Raw genomic sequence first — 15,155 nt, 5'->3', positions numbered from 1 at the left:
AATAAATTGAAATGCTATATTCCATTCCAGCCCCTCCCAAAAACAATACAATATTTTTGTAATGTGTTTTTAAATAAAGAGAAAATAGCATTGTGCTGTATGAAAACACGAAAACAGAGAATCTCTGAACTGTCATTGTTTTGTTTTGGGGATTTTTTTTCAGAACCGTTGAGAGTAGCTTGACCTGAACTGCAGTATTTCGAGTGGCCACCCGGTAGCGCTGTTTCCTTATCGCGTTTAAAAAACACACACTTTCACTTTGTCTGACGTCGTGACGATGACACAAACCACCAAATGGCTGAGTGGACCATATCGTTAAGCAGCTCAACCCAAGTGACATCATTCATAATACACACACACACACACACCCCCACACACACACACGCACGCACACACACACGCATGCACAGGCAAACACATTAGTGATCACAATTGCATACCTTAGTTAATATACACTCGTGCTCCAAATGATTCAATTATTAGACTTCATTGAAATTCATGGACAATGTTGTTGTTTGTGCTTTAAATAAAAATTTATTCATGGAAAAAAAATAAAAATACATTAAATGTTATCTATTAATACTTAGTTTTATATTAAACTTCGTTCTATAGGTAAAATATTTTGTGAATTAGATATGAATGTTATGTTTTGTTGTGATATTCTGTTTTATAGGTCACAATACAAGTCATTATTGATTCATTTACATCTTTAATATTACTGGTAATCATTGAAAAAAAGTAGTAAGATTTTAAATTTAGCAATTTGTAGGTTAAAGTCCAATCATTTATTAAGTTTTTGAATCTTCAATTTATAATTTTATATGCTGATATTTAAACAAAGCAAACCATGGATTTGCGAAATGCAAACTGAAGAACATTTATCAATTTAATGAGATTGATTAGTGTATTTTGATATTTCCAAGAATATCAATGATAAATGAAGTTTCATTTTCTATTGCAAACAGAAATATTCATTATTATATGTACATATTTCAAAAAGTTATCAATACATTTGGTTGCATAATTTAGTACCATTTTAAATGTCAAAACTCTGATACTAGTACTTTACAATTTTATAGATAGTTTACTTATAAAACACACAATAAACGTTTTTACAGTATTCATAGGACACTGAAAATACATGGAAATGAATTTATTAGTAAAATATGACGAAATTATTAAAATGATAATTGATACCTTAAATCTATTTATTGGTCAAACTGCAAAGCTTTATTGATTTATTGTACCTTAAATATTATATGGTGACATTAAAAAAAAGTGAACAGTGAAATTGACTTAATTCTCGAGAGCGAACTACAGTGTATGAATTCATTCAGTATATGCAAATAATAAATCAAATCTGATTTGTTCCTAAAAAAACATGATTCCCGATTTTAATTGTTTTCAATTTTAAAAAAAAGCTAATTACTAGTCTAAACAAGTTTCACTTTTCCCCCCTTCTTGGATGAGCTTTATTTATTTCTATTTTTCTCTTTATTTTAGTTTTTTTCCCCAAGCATTAACTTTCATAAAGTTTCAAATTGCATCAAATTGCATTTTTCTCATGGTTGACACATCATGGAAAATTGCCATCCCATTTGCAGAATGGAAATCCCAGAACTGGTCCTTCCAGAACTTTTTCCAGCTGGCCAGGTGACTGGCTCAGCTTTGCAATTAAGTACATCATCACAACATTTCATAATCAACTCAACTCAACTCAACTCAACTCAACTCAACTCATCATTAAAAAAGAATATACAATTAAATATAAAGTCTCCTATATTCATTATACAATCAATATATTTTACACTTAATATCTCTGCAACAAATATTTTTTTACAATAACATATGTTCTTAGAAATAACACAATGAAATTATTTTGTTTTACAATTAAATAATACTTTTCCATATTAAATAACTCAACAATATTATTTCAATTATTACATTTTTTAAAATGAATATTTAATTTCTTTTAATTCACATATGTTTTTACAAATATATAGATTTTACAATTAACATTTTATAATTAGTATATATTCTACAATATGGATCTTTAAAATCAATTAATTAACATTTTTCACACGAGATAAAGATTTTCTTACGAATTCTTAATTATTTTTACACTTAATATTGTTGTAATAAATATATATATATATATATATATATATATATAAAGAAACATAATATCGGGATGTCTGTGCAACATATCAATAAACAGAGTGTTCACTGAATTCACATTTTGCTTGCTTTACTTCCTCAACTGTGAGCTTCATTCCCAGTCACTGACACTGAAAAAACTTTCCCATGACCCCTGAAATGATTGACAAGCTGCTAAACTTTCCCCGTATTCTTGTTGTAACAAAGCATCGTCGTCACCTTCCTCAGGCGGCCGTCACAACTTCCTGGTTTATTTCCTTTCGGCCCGGGGAGGTGTGATGACGGAGTGAGGCGCAGTGATGACGCCGTCACACGTTTACACAAGCCCTCTGGAATCAAACCAAGGTGTGAAAGGACTACATCAGCAAATTTTTATATTTCGCAAATAAAACACATTTTGATGCAATTTTTTTGGACCATGAAGGTGGTGCTGGAAGAAAAGTATTACAAAACACTGTAAATTTTATTTTCCAAGCGTTGTTCGGGATTTATGTGCTGGAACTAAAAAAACGACATTAGCATTCACTGCTATGTTGACGAAACTCCACTACACATACCTCTAGAATTAACTAACCCACGCAAATGCTGTAAAATGGAGGCGTGTCTTGCTGAGATTAAAAAATAGATGTCCTGTTACTTCTTGCTTCTTAACCCTGAGATAACTGAGATGCTGGTTATTAGTCTTGATGGGCACCCGTTTAACTCATCACTGCCAGTTGTTGTCAAAACAGAGTTCCCCATATTGCCAGCTGTTTTACAACAATTTGACAAAGCATTCAAGACCCATGGAATATTGTGTTTTGTGAGAATACAAGCACCACAGAAAGAGTAGATTCTCTTTTTCCACCAGAAAAAAAAGGTTTTCAGCAGTAGAACATGGATTGGTTTTACCAAAAACAACGGTTTCTGACCGGTTTCTGTTTTTTTGTCAAGCTGAACACTGACTTTGAAAGTATTTTTTTTTTTTTTGCTTTTGTGACACCTCAAACTTTAAAACAACAAATATAAGACTGGGAAAGTGCTTTCAATGGCAAAATAATCATTTATTTACAGATACAAAATTAGGCATGGGCCAGTTTCAGATTCTGATGGTATGACGGTAAGCAAAAATATTGCAGTTTCACAGTATCATGGTATTGTAATTATAGCTCTAAAATGTCTCATTTTGAAAACTTTGGGAAAATGATTTTACATTGAACGCACTCTATAGCTACAGTATATTAGTAAATGTAAAATGAAAATGTAGTACAACAGGAAAAACATGTATTTTTCTGAAAATTACTAGCTACTACGCTGCTTTTCTCTTTTCTTCGTGAAGCAACGTCAGAGTGGAAACAAACAGGTTAGCCAAACATGGGCAACGGTTTGTTCGTCCGTCCCAGACGGACACCCATTTTGGGAACGGAGGACGAGAAGTTTTTTTTTTTTTTTTTAAAGAACGGTCTAAGCAAGGATGAAAGTGGGTTTTCGACCTTACTTGATTGTCCCTAACCGGGTCAAGTACCAACAGACGTGTTGTGTTGGTTTCTTATTTAAAAAAAAAAAAAGACCACCGTTCTCTTCTGCGTTACCACGGAGCCACCTTTATTAACTGCTTGCAACAACACTGTTGAGTCCTTTTTTTCTTTCTTTTTCATATGCGTTCCCTGCAGTACTGACAGGCTTTGTACAACTTTGTACTGACAGGCATAGTCTGCCTTCTAGTGGTTACAACACATGCAATACCATGGATTATGCCACCGGACACCCCATACTTATGACTGACAGAAACACACGTAGTGTAATCCGGGATAAGATATGTAAAGGCCGTAGGAAAAAGGTGGTGAAATGTAAGGAGGGAAGTGCTTTAAAAGGACGAGGACGGACGGGGACAGAGGACGACTATTCTATGAATATGCACGGAGGGACAGTGACGGAATGGTGCGCAGGTCGCTGACAGAGGACAGACCGGCAAAATAGGGTAAAATGCCCATCTCTGGTAATCACATTCAGACATGACAAGATAGGCCAATGCAAAGCAGAACTGGATTCGGAGTTAGAGTGGGAATAGAATATGCATTCAAAAGTCATACATGAACATGCAGCAGCATCCGCATAATATGAATGTCGACAATGAGTGCAAATGAGATAAGAATATCTCACCTAAATTCAACCCTTGGAATGGGGACGCTGAAGAAAAGGATGTCTGTATTTCTAAGGCTATACTTGGTGTTGTGAGGGCTAAAGTATTGTTTTGAATATGGAGGATCATGGAAAAAAAAAAAAAAAAAATCGATAGAAAAAGAAACTGCAGCCAATGAAAGTGAATTCTATGTTTGGACGTGAGCCACTCAAGCCATTCCTATACAACGATAAGCACACGTCAGGACAAATCTGGAGGGACTATTTTAAGCAACAATACGAGGATAAAGGTTTTTGCCTGAGGCGTTCTGACACACTACGTCTGCATAATATTAAATTGGAAATAATAATTGTTCAACAAGTCTTTTTCCACCACGGTGGTTAAAGCAATTGGCATCCCTTTAAAGTGAAAAGAAATATTTCTTGCACATTTGCCACATAACAAAGAAGAATTTAACGAGTCGTAACGGGCCTTTTCCATGCCATGACATCGGAGGCTGTCAAGTGAAAAAAAAGAAAATAACCTCCCACGCTCGCTCTTCATGACGTGCACACTCATGACTGACAATGAGGCACTCTAAAGAAGCCACGCCAGTGAACAATCTGAAGGGAAGAAGCAATATCTAGGTGTAGGGATACCTAGCTAACTATACTTGGCAACTATACTCGGATGGTCGCTACAGTTAATATACACACAAAAATCAGGAAAACTCAAATGGTGAAAATCACTTGAACTCTGTACAAGTTCCACAACTGAGTACGACCGGTACATAGTTCTCAGTCTTTGCATATGCATTCAGCAATTATCTTCAAACAGTACTGCATACCGTTTGGAAACACCTCTTGGAATTGACTAATTTTATAATTCAGATAAATGCATTAGTCGCCGAGGATTGGGCAGGAAATTGTCAAAAATGTATCACAAGTAAACAATAAAAAAAAAATCAACCCGCCCACAAAGTAACCACAAGGACAAGCATACTTGGGTAGCTTTCAAGGAAGTTGTCTAAATCTATTATTATTTGTTATCATCATTATGAACGTCAACAATTTGTGTTGCAAGTCAAAATGAAAAAGAAAAAAAACAAAACAATCGCGAGACTGTCAGGTTCTTCCCATAATGCACAGAGATACACCTCCATAGATTGGTGGCAATCCCAAGTGTTTAAGTTTATGAACATTGAATAAAGGTTAATAACTCCATTAACACTACTGCTTTAAGGTAACATGTTTACATCCCCCGCAAATACTTGTTGACGGGACTGCTAAAGGCGCATGAATGCATACAAGCTAGTACATCATAAATTACGCAACAACAATTGAAAGCTGGTAGTACAACCAAGGCTGGCTGGTTGGAAATGTGCACATACGTGACAAGAATCACTGAGAAAGAATCTGGTGAGGGTGTTTGGGGGGGGGGTGTTTGGGGGGGGCGGAGTCACGAATATCCACCTGGATGCCGCTAGTGTTCATGTTTCTGATTTGTCTCCTTGGGGGAGTTTGTCATTACTCAAGGTATTAAGCAAATTTTCCAAGATGAGCGATCACGTCGTGCACATGCACACACACACACACGCACAATAGATCAACAAATACCAATGAATGAAGTACAAAACGTGACTCGAGAGAGAGAGCCGCCTGGACTGGTTGAGCATTCACACAATATGACACGCAGAGAAAACGGAGTTGGGTAACTGGAAGTGTGGAAACCTGTTTGACGAAGAAAGTCATTGTTGCCCACAGTTTCCACCTCCTCTGCAAGGAAAATTGGGGTGGCATGTGGTCCATTTGTCGCCCCCGGTTGTACTGACAAGTCTTATAGTAAGTGTACCAAAACGCAACATTGCTGTTTTAGGCCTCTTCATTTCTTTCACGTTATTAAATAAATCATCCATTTTATGGGATTTCCTATACAGTGAACCCCTCTCTATCGCAAGGAAATGTTTCAGACCCATCCGCTGAAAATTCACAATATAGGCACCATATAAGAAACATTTATTTATAGTTTTACCCCATCCCACATGCTTATTAAGTACTAAACACCTATTAAAGTATTTCTTTAGCTAAAATGCAGGTCAATTGCGATTTTTTTTTTTTTTTTGCTCATGTGACGAATCAGATTTTTTTCCACACGTGAGCTGTACAATTCAGATTTTTTTTTTTAAAAATGGACTGCTCACAATCGTCTTTGCATCTGCATTGTTTGTAAAGGGTAACAGTGTTATTTTTATATTTAACTTGAATTTAAAACATAATACATTGGAAACAGGACATTTGCGGTGATATGAATAATTCAGCCACACAAACGGTTCATTTGTGACGCGTGTCAACGACATGACTTTCTCTTTAGTAGCCATCTGCATGAAATGACATCATCGAGGAACGATTGTGCTAATTTCCCCCAAAACGCTATCTTGTCCCTCCCTGCGCCTCCGTAAATCCTCCTGATGGAATTTCTGGTGGTCGCCGCTAGCATATAAACAGAGGAGCGAGGACAAGGAAGTTGCAAATAGAAAAATGAGATAAGGCCCGACACAAGGGCCATATTTACTTCCGTCAACACTCCGCCATATCATGTCATGTTTTTATGTGCATTTTGAGTGTTAGAAGTCGCATTTGTTTTTGTCATGTGAACGACAACATAAAAAGATCGGATTTGACAAAAAAAAAACAAAAAAAACAACATCCAAATTAGCATCATTCCCAACATGAAATGAACGAGTGACAATTTGATATCTTTCCCCATTTATTTATAAAACAACCGTTTTGAGATTTGAAGACTACACAGCAGAATCTTAAAAAGGAAGCAGGTGGAGGGAGAGCAGAAGACTTTTGTGCTCCGTATTACATGTTCAGGTTAAAAGGCGAGCAGCAGCATTTTGGACCCTTAGAGGGTGGCTGACTGGCTGACTCCAAAGTGCACACGCACACACAGATTATACATAACAAGTGAAGTAAAACACAAATTAAAGTGGACAAATACCATTTAAAAAAAAGCATAGTATAACCAGTTTTGGAAGAATGCAATAAATAGCTAAGAATACAAATAAATTCGACAACAATAACAAAGCACTTGATGTAATCTACAATGCCTACCATTTAAATCCAAATCGAGTGCTAAGGAATGAACTGTTTAGGAAGTTGAGTTTGTAGGGACACAAGTATCAGCTTGTTTTGATATAAAGTGAAACCTCTTGCATAACTTGTTGCCTTTTTTTTTTTTTTACTTTTTGTTTCAAGTGCTTCACAGGTTTAAAAATAAGATGACAATCAAAGTCATTTCATTTCTGTCTTTCTTTCTCTGGTTTTGGCTTTGTGGCAACTTCACAAGGTCTCTTACCATTCTTTGCAGTCGTGTCATTAAATGGGATCAAAAATTCAATTCACTCGTAACAACTTTTTGTCTGATCTTTTACAACCAAACAAGATTGCGGTTCCCACTTTTTGTCATGAACAATAGAAGTGCTAAGGAAAATAAGCAGCAATATTACGGTAATCCTACATCGGCAAACCACTTCAATGTGAACACACACTGAGCGGCAACACATACAACCAGAGCATATAACAATATTCAAAGGCATATGCAGTATTCTCTCTGTGGGAACAATGACTATTACTGGAGCTTAGTTGGGAACCTTCTGTGCCTCTGCTCTACTTCTTGCTGTTAATTACATTGCATCTCTTCCAATTGAGTTAGGTGCTATAGATTCTAAATACAGATTTGACTTTTTTTTGCAGGAGTGTTCATTTTGGTGAAAATGTGCATTTTGCGGAAGGCACACAAAAACACTTATCTCCATTTTTTTTCATTTTCTTATTTTGACCTGAACCATATTTCCGTGTTACAGAAATCGCATTAAAGTGAAAATCAAAAAAAGTTTCCAAAATCGGTGATAAGTGTTTTTCACAGGACAGCGATGATACTAGTTACGTGGGCAAAAGTAGATAGAAAGCAAGACTAATTGCGGAATTCGATAATTCGCCATAAAACACAAAACTTGGTCAATTCCATCACACGCCAAGGGTTTAAGGAGTGCAAGGGCCCATTAAAGAGTTGCTTTTGTAATCCTTCAAATCAGACAAGGGAAAAAAAAAAAAACCACACAATACTTGATGCTGAAGGGCACAGGAAATTTTGTTGTGAAAATGTCCGGTCACAATTGATAAACGGAGTGTTACCTGCCAAGGCAAAAAAAAAAAAAAACCAAAAAACCCTCAGTCAATTACCAGATTTTTTTTGTCAAAAGCATCCAGTTTTTACAGAACTTAATTACACATACATACAGTATATAACACATAAAATGTTGAAATGTTACTTGAATTTTCCTGCAGTATTAAGAATGTCTTTATTCATGATGACAGTTAACAGTTGACAGGTACTCATTTTGTTTTATTATTTATTACTAGTGGTTAGCATTTTTCTTTTTTTTTTTTTTACAATTCAGAATGTTGCAAAACTCGCAAAATTGCAGCGTTACGGCTTTCTCATTAAAGTGTAGAGTGGGTGTTTTTTTTTTGGGTTGTTTTTACGCTTTAAGAATATTTACTCCATTCTTTTTACCGGTTGCCAGTAAACAATGTCACAAAATGTCCTGAAAAATTGCATGACATACACCTTAGAAAAACAGCATTTTGATCCCCTTTTCAGTCTTGCTTTTGTCCTTTTAAAGTTTGCGGTATCATAAAAGCAAAAAAAATTAGCATCAAATTCACTGTTCTGCTTCCCAATATTGGGTCAGAAATTAATGTTTTTGGTGAATCCAACCCATGTTCTACTACTGATTACTAAAGAATGGAAAAAGGCATAAACACACTTTTGATTTCTGTAGAAAGAAGAGAGTCTACGAGTTTTGATAAGTTTTGTGCTTATAGTGTTAAAGTCTAAGTCAACCCAAACTTATTTTTTTAAGAATATGTTCTATGCAGGACCACTAGTTGAAACACGGCATTCTGATTAATATTGTGTTTGTGGAATATGAGGTAAGCAACAAAATCCACCCCTTTTTAGCCAGCTGAGGGGGCGGCCATTTTGGCACTTCTGTCGACTGAAAATGACATCACAACTGCCGTGATTGGTCGTTATGAGCCCTGAATAGTTGTGATGTCATTTTCAGTCGACAGAAGTGACAAAATGGCCGCCCCCTGAGATGGCTAAAAACAGTTGGATTTTGCTGCTTAACTCCTATTTTATATTAATCATATTGCCTTATTTCAGCCAGTAGGCCTGCATAGAACATATTTTTGAAAAAAAATGTTTAGGTTGACTTCCACTTTAAAGAACATAATATTCTGTGGGTTATTCAAAAGGCTCTAAAATGGCTGGCAAGATGGAGAACTGCTTTTAGAGAATGAGTTAAAGTGTTTTTAATGGCCACAGCTAATACTATTTGTTGTTGGAACATAGGTTTAAAAAAAAAAAAAGCTTTTTGTGCAAAATGTTAACTTTTCAACTCTTTCTTAGCGGGCTCAGGTGGATTGCTTGGCTCATCCTGAAAAAATGCCACCAAATAAAACCTCAAAGCTGCGGTCGACGCCGAGGTTTGAGGTTTTCATAGCGAGCAATGCATTTTGAATGCCTCTCGGCTTTCAGTTGTGACATCATGGGAGTTCCCCATCCTGCAGACAATAAAAGAACAGGCCCTTTGGCAGACACTTCACTCTCAGCAGCAGGAACAGAAGTGGTGCAAAAACAGGCCAATCAAATCAAAGCATCATGGTGGCATACACTCCAACGCCGGCCGACGTGGAGGCGGCAGTGGGCCTCAAGGAGGAGGAGAAGACGGTGGTGGTGGTGGAGAAGCGCTCGTACACGGCCTGGATGTGGAAGCTGTCTGCTGGCCTCCTGGTGGCCGCGCTGTGCTTGGGCCTGGTGCTTCTCTTCGCCTGGTACTGGCACGGACGACCAGAGAGCACGGTATGCGGAGGCTTCTCAGATACAAAAAGGAGAATAGGCAAAAAGAAAAAAAAAAAAACGCTCCGGGTGGCCTCTCTTCTAATGCTTCTTGCTCCCGTCCAGACGCCTTCGGTGGGCCCGACGCAGGCGCTGGTGGGCGACGATGATAAATCAGATCCTCACAACACACTGAAGAGGATCAGCAGCAAAGCCAAGGCGGCCATTCATCTCGAAGGTGAGACGTCGGGACGGTCAAGCTAGGGCGTGCAGATGCACCTGATGTTGTCTGGCACGTTTAATCCGGGTTGGAGAAGTCGCGATAATTCTGCACATTTTTTGTTCTTTCAAAGCTTAAGGATTCAAATTGCAGGCAGCTAACCATTAAATTGATAGAGGTTCATCTAATGTGGATCTTACTCTTTCAAGGCTATTTCAATGAGCTTCAATAGTATTAAAAACTGGGCCTTTTTTCTTGACAACAATGAAGGTTTCACTGAAATTTGAACTCGGATTACTGCATTCCAAATCCAGATTGTTCACCGTGAAACCACGTCACCTGTACGTATTTAACTGAAAGAGAGTGCATCCTATCCATATTGCCTGAGAGACCAAATTCTGAGAAACTACTCCTAATTGACTAAATACGTTTGAAATTTCCATTACAAAATGTAAAAAAAACAACAAAAAAACACACAAATAAAAGAAAAAAAATGAGAAAAACAGGCCTCTCTTGATGAAATCATTTATATTTTCAGAATTTATTATTTTGCACCCATTATGGTGCCAAATAGTTCCCCTATGCGTACAAGATGTAGCAACCAACCTTTTTTATTGTAGAACTAAGATTTTTGTGTTTATATACCATTCTTAATTAAATACATTCTAATTTTCAAGAATATTAAAAAAAAAAAACATTATCTATGGGTCCTTCTTAATTACAGACATCATTCTGAGAATAAAAGTGCATGTGCTATTCTTAGTTTACTAAATGCATTTAAATTTCTGATTTGAATAAGAATGACTTCGGAGGTGAAAAAAAAAGAAGAAAATTGCATGGATGTGCTATTCTTAATTTACAAAGTAGATTTTAATTTTCAATTAAAGAAACAATTGGGAGTTCTTTTTTTTTTATATTGTATATGTATTGGCTAATTGACGAAAGGTGTCATTGCGCAAGTGTATTCAACGAGAACGTGCCCAGTGATGCTTTAACAGGCGTTTGTTCGTCTGGCCTTGTCAGGTATTCACGAGGAAGGTGATAACGCGAAGGAGAAGCTGCAGTGGCGTAACGGTCAGGGTCAGGCTTTCGCGCAGGGTGGCCTGACCCTGGTGAACAACCAGATCGTGGTGCCGCACACCGGCCTCTACTTCGTCTACAGCCAGGCGTCCTTCCGCGTGTCCTGCAACGACAACAGCGGCGAGGAGGACCTGGAGCCCGGGGCGGCGTCTTCGGGGAAGCGCCTGGCGCCCCTCAGCCACCGCGTGTGGCGCTACTCCGATTCGGTGGGCCGCAAGGCCTCGCTGATGAGCGCCGTGCGCTCGGCGTGCCAGCACAGCAGTTCGGCCGAGGACGAGCAGCGCACCAAGCAGGGCTGGTACAACGCCTTGTACCTGGGGGCCGTCTTCCAGCTCAACAAGGACGACCGGCTGTGGACCGAGACCAACCAGCTGTCCGAATTGGAGACGGACGGCGGCAAGACCTTCTTCGGCGTCTTTGCCCTCTGATGACGCCGCGAGACTTGCTGTGTCACTTAGCTTAGTGCTAAGGCTGTGTTCAAATCACTCGCTAGCCACGATATCGTGCACTTTGAGAAGGTGAATTGGCCGTATTTTAGTCTGTAATGCCCTCGATATATCCCACAATGCATCTTGGAAAGTAGTGAGCAACCGATGGTCACTATCGAATCAAGCAAAGTGATTTTTTCCGTTTGAGTCAACTTTATAGTCCACTACACAAACAAACTCTAAATAGTGATTAGGGAGCATTCGATTAATCATTTCCAACCTAGCGCCAACTACACAGTCCACTTTATAAAAAAAACAAAAAAAACATCTCTAAATAGTGATTATGGAGCATTTGATTAATCGTTTGTGTCCTCGAGTCACCTATATAGTCCACTATATAAAAATCTCTAAATAGTGATTTGGCAGGCATTCCATTAATCATTTCAGCACTAGAGTCAACCGCATAGTCTACCGTATAACAATTTCTAAATAATGATTAGGGATTATTCGATTCATCGTTTCAGCAGTAGGGTCGACTGCATAGTCTGCTACATAAACATCTCTTATATTGAGATTCAGGAGTAGGGGACGATGAATGATTCCAAACACAGTCGCTGCATTCGGAATCATTCAGTCATTCCCAACCCCTACTCACTATATAGGGATTTTTAGAGGAACTATCTTGGCCCACTATATCAAAATCCCAAATAGTAATCAGGGAGTAAGTAATGTGTGAATGACTTCAAGCACAGCCTCCGCTTTTATTCATCGTACAACGGTGATTGAGAACTGCTTCAATCTCAATGGAGATGACCTCAAGCACACACCACCTTATATGAACTGTAACAGTTTGCTACTTCATGTCTGCTATTTATTTATATTTATTTTCTATTTAAGCCGCCTAGGGAACATGGTGTTATTTATGCCGAGTCACATTTGCAATGTGAACCTCTGTGTCTTGTCTGGTACAAATAAAAACGCACTCACTCACTCGAGGGGAAGTTGTCAAACTGCTCGAGCCGGCCGGCCGGGCGCTCACGCACGCGCATGCACCCCCCCCCCCCCCACACACACACACACATGCACAAGCTACAAATCCCTGCATGGGGAGCAAACAGTCCCTTTGTCTGGTCAAAATTGGGAATTTCCTCTATCTTAAAGAATGCAGTGTCAGGTGAAGGCCCACAGAAGCCTCAACCCACACTGGGGTTTCCCACCCCAAACTCAACAACCTACGCACCTACCACACATACCACCGCTGTTGTCAGCTGTGTGTGTGCGTCATACAGACCAGTGGTTATTCAGACTTTCTACACCAAGTCCGCCAAAAAAATACATAGGCTTAAGCGTTCATCAAAGATGAAGCAGAGGTTTTATTCCTAAAATGCACATTCAATATTACTGTAAGGCACTAAAACATTATGCATAATTTCAACATTAACACTCCGGTAAATATAAGGGGAAAAAAAGTGCAGTCCACAGTGATTTGACTGGATTATTTATTTGTTCAATAGGGGACGGTGCACATATAAGCATTTCATCAGCTAGGAAACATGTATGTATATTTATTTATATAATATGTATATTTATTTTTTTTAACTGCTCAGTGTTGGGCATTCCCTGAGTTGGTAAAATGTTCCAGAATTTGCCACTGATGACCGAAGGCCATTTTGACCAAAAGTGGTGCGCCCAAATGAAATAATGCAGTCACCTTCATCTGTGGCTCTGGTGGGAATGCTCATGGGACCACAAGACAGGTTTCATTACTGAATATCATACCCAGATTTTTTTTGCATTCAACAGGAGGCAAGAAACAGGAGTGGGGGATGGTAAAGATAATTTGGATAACTGTGGCAATTCTAAAGCTAAAATTTCATTCATGGTAAATTAAAGTAATTCCAGAAAACGAGTAAATTTGGACGAGTTTGATGCTGTGATTCTTGTTGCTATGTTTACCTGCCAACTGAAAGTTAACGTGCCACCTTAGAAGTTCTGCGTGCATAAAATCCATGGTAAAGAGATTCTCATCGGCAATGCCGACCTAGCAGCAGACAGCAAAGTAAAAAAAAAAAATCCTGTGCATGACATTATATCATAGCACATAGTAAATAGAAAGTTCTAAACAGGTGCTTTGCGGCTGCAGGTCTTGCTAGCGGCACCAGCAAGATCAGCAAAAAACAACAAAACCACAACAAAACCTTGCGGATCTATCCTGGTTTTATTTAGCAGGGTACTTATGACATCCACTCAATTTATCCTTCTCATCAACAGGTTAAACTGGATTCATTTCGATTTTTGCGTAAGAAATTGAGGGGGAAAAAACAACAACTTTTGCTTAAATATCTAGCAGTGCAACTCCAAATGCAAGCTTTGCTCATTGTTTTTAGTTAGTGATTATCAATCATATGTATTGCCACCCGTAAATATCCTTCCATCTATTGTTTCGAAACATTTCGCCAATGTCTACAAAAAGCATCATCGATGTGTGAGACGTCATCACCCACTCATTGTTCTTCCCACAACGTTTTTCTCTTCATCGCTCTTCCTTTAGCTTCTCTTCCTTGTGGTTTCGTCCTTGACATCTCTGCCAAGGAGGTCTGAAGGCGGGTTTATTCATTAAAACCGCAGCCCGTTCCCGCAGGTATCGTTCCATTGAATGTAATTGGCAATTCAAAACTGATGAGTGATTACATTGCAGCCGTAAAAAAATATATGCGTACGCCAAACTAGAATTGAACAACAGAACAGTGCTTTAATAAAAGACAATTACTGTAATTGTTGAAATTATTCCGGAAGCAACAAGCTACCTTGTAATTGTCTTACAATGGAAATTTGGAAGACGTTTAAATACATTAATGACGGCTGCAATGGAAATTCTGAGACACTAGTGTGATAATATGACCAAGTAACAAGTACATTCATGCTGACTACCAATTTCTTTTCGTCGTTTATTCTTAATCATAACTTTTATAACAACCAAATACTTCGCCATGCGCCTTTTGACTGTCACAGGCTACCGTACTCTGAAGCTAACCGTCATTAGAGAACTAGTCGGAAGTAGCGACGTAATTTAAGGAACATTTAAACACTTAAGATATGTTTTGAATCCGAATTTTGTGATACTGATATGCGTAAAAACTAACACTCGAAATCGAACCCAAACGAGTTACACAAGCGTTAACGTTTGTTGGTAACTGAGCGAACTCACCGCCAACAGATGAAATGGGGCGCAACTGTGGACGTCACATCACACCACGAA

General features: G+C 38.3%; 1 protein-coding gene across 1 annotated transcript; it reads left to right on the top strand.

Annotated features, from left to right (window-relative positions):
* Positions 1–9,953: 9,953 nt before the first annotated feature.
* On the top strand, positions 9,954–12,854 carry tnfb (tumor necrosis factor b (TNF superfamily, member 2)). Its single transcript, XM_086038781.1, has 3 exons — positions 9,954–10,192; positions 10,295–10,406; positions 11,412–12,854. The coding sequence occupies exons 1-3, from the start codon at positions 9,992–9,994 to the stop codon at positions 11,894–11,896; spliced, it is 798 nt and encodes a 265-aa protein (XP_085894907.1). The 5' UTR covers positions 9,954–9,991; the 3' UTR covers positions 11,897–12,854.
* The last annotated feature ends 2,301 nt before the right edge of the window (positions 12,855–15,155 follow it).

This window comes from Filicampus tigris, chromosome 8, assembly GCF_054856515.1.
Source record: "Filicampus tigris isolate MCC_2025a chromosome 8, RoL_Ftig_1.0, whole genome shotgun sequence".
Classification (NCBI taxonomy): Eukaryota; Metazoa; Chordata; class Actinopteri; order Syngnathiformes; family Syngnathidae; genus Filicampus; species Filicampus tigris.
The sequence above is the reverse complement of the archived record's forward strand: the minus strand, read 5'-3'. Positions and strand labels throughout refer to the sequence as shown.

What these genes read in the sequence shown, in the direction of transcription:
- tnfb (XM_086038781.1), top strand. Translation starts at nt 9,992, where the DNA reads ATGGTGGCATACACTCCAACGCCGGCCGACGTGGAGGCGGCAGTGGGC. An exon ending in ACGGACGACCAGAGAGCACG is followed by an intron (nt 10,193 to 10,294) that starts GTATGCGGAGGC and finishes GCTCCCGTCCAG; the next exon opens with ACGCCTTCGGTGGGCCCGAC. An exon ending in GGCGGCCATTCATCTCGAAG is followed by an intron (nt 10,407 to 11,411) that starts GTGAGACGTCGG and finishes TGGCCTTGTCAG; the next exon opens with GTATTCACGAGGAAGGTGAT.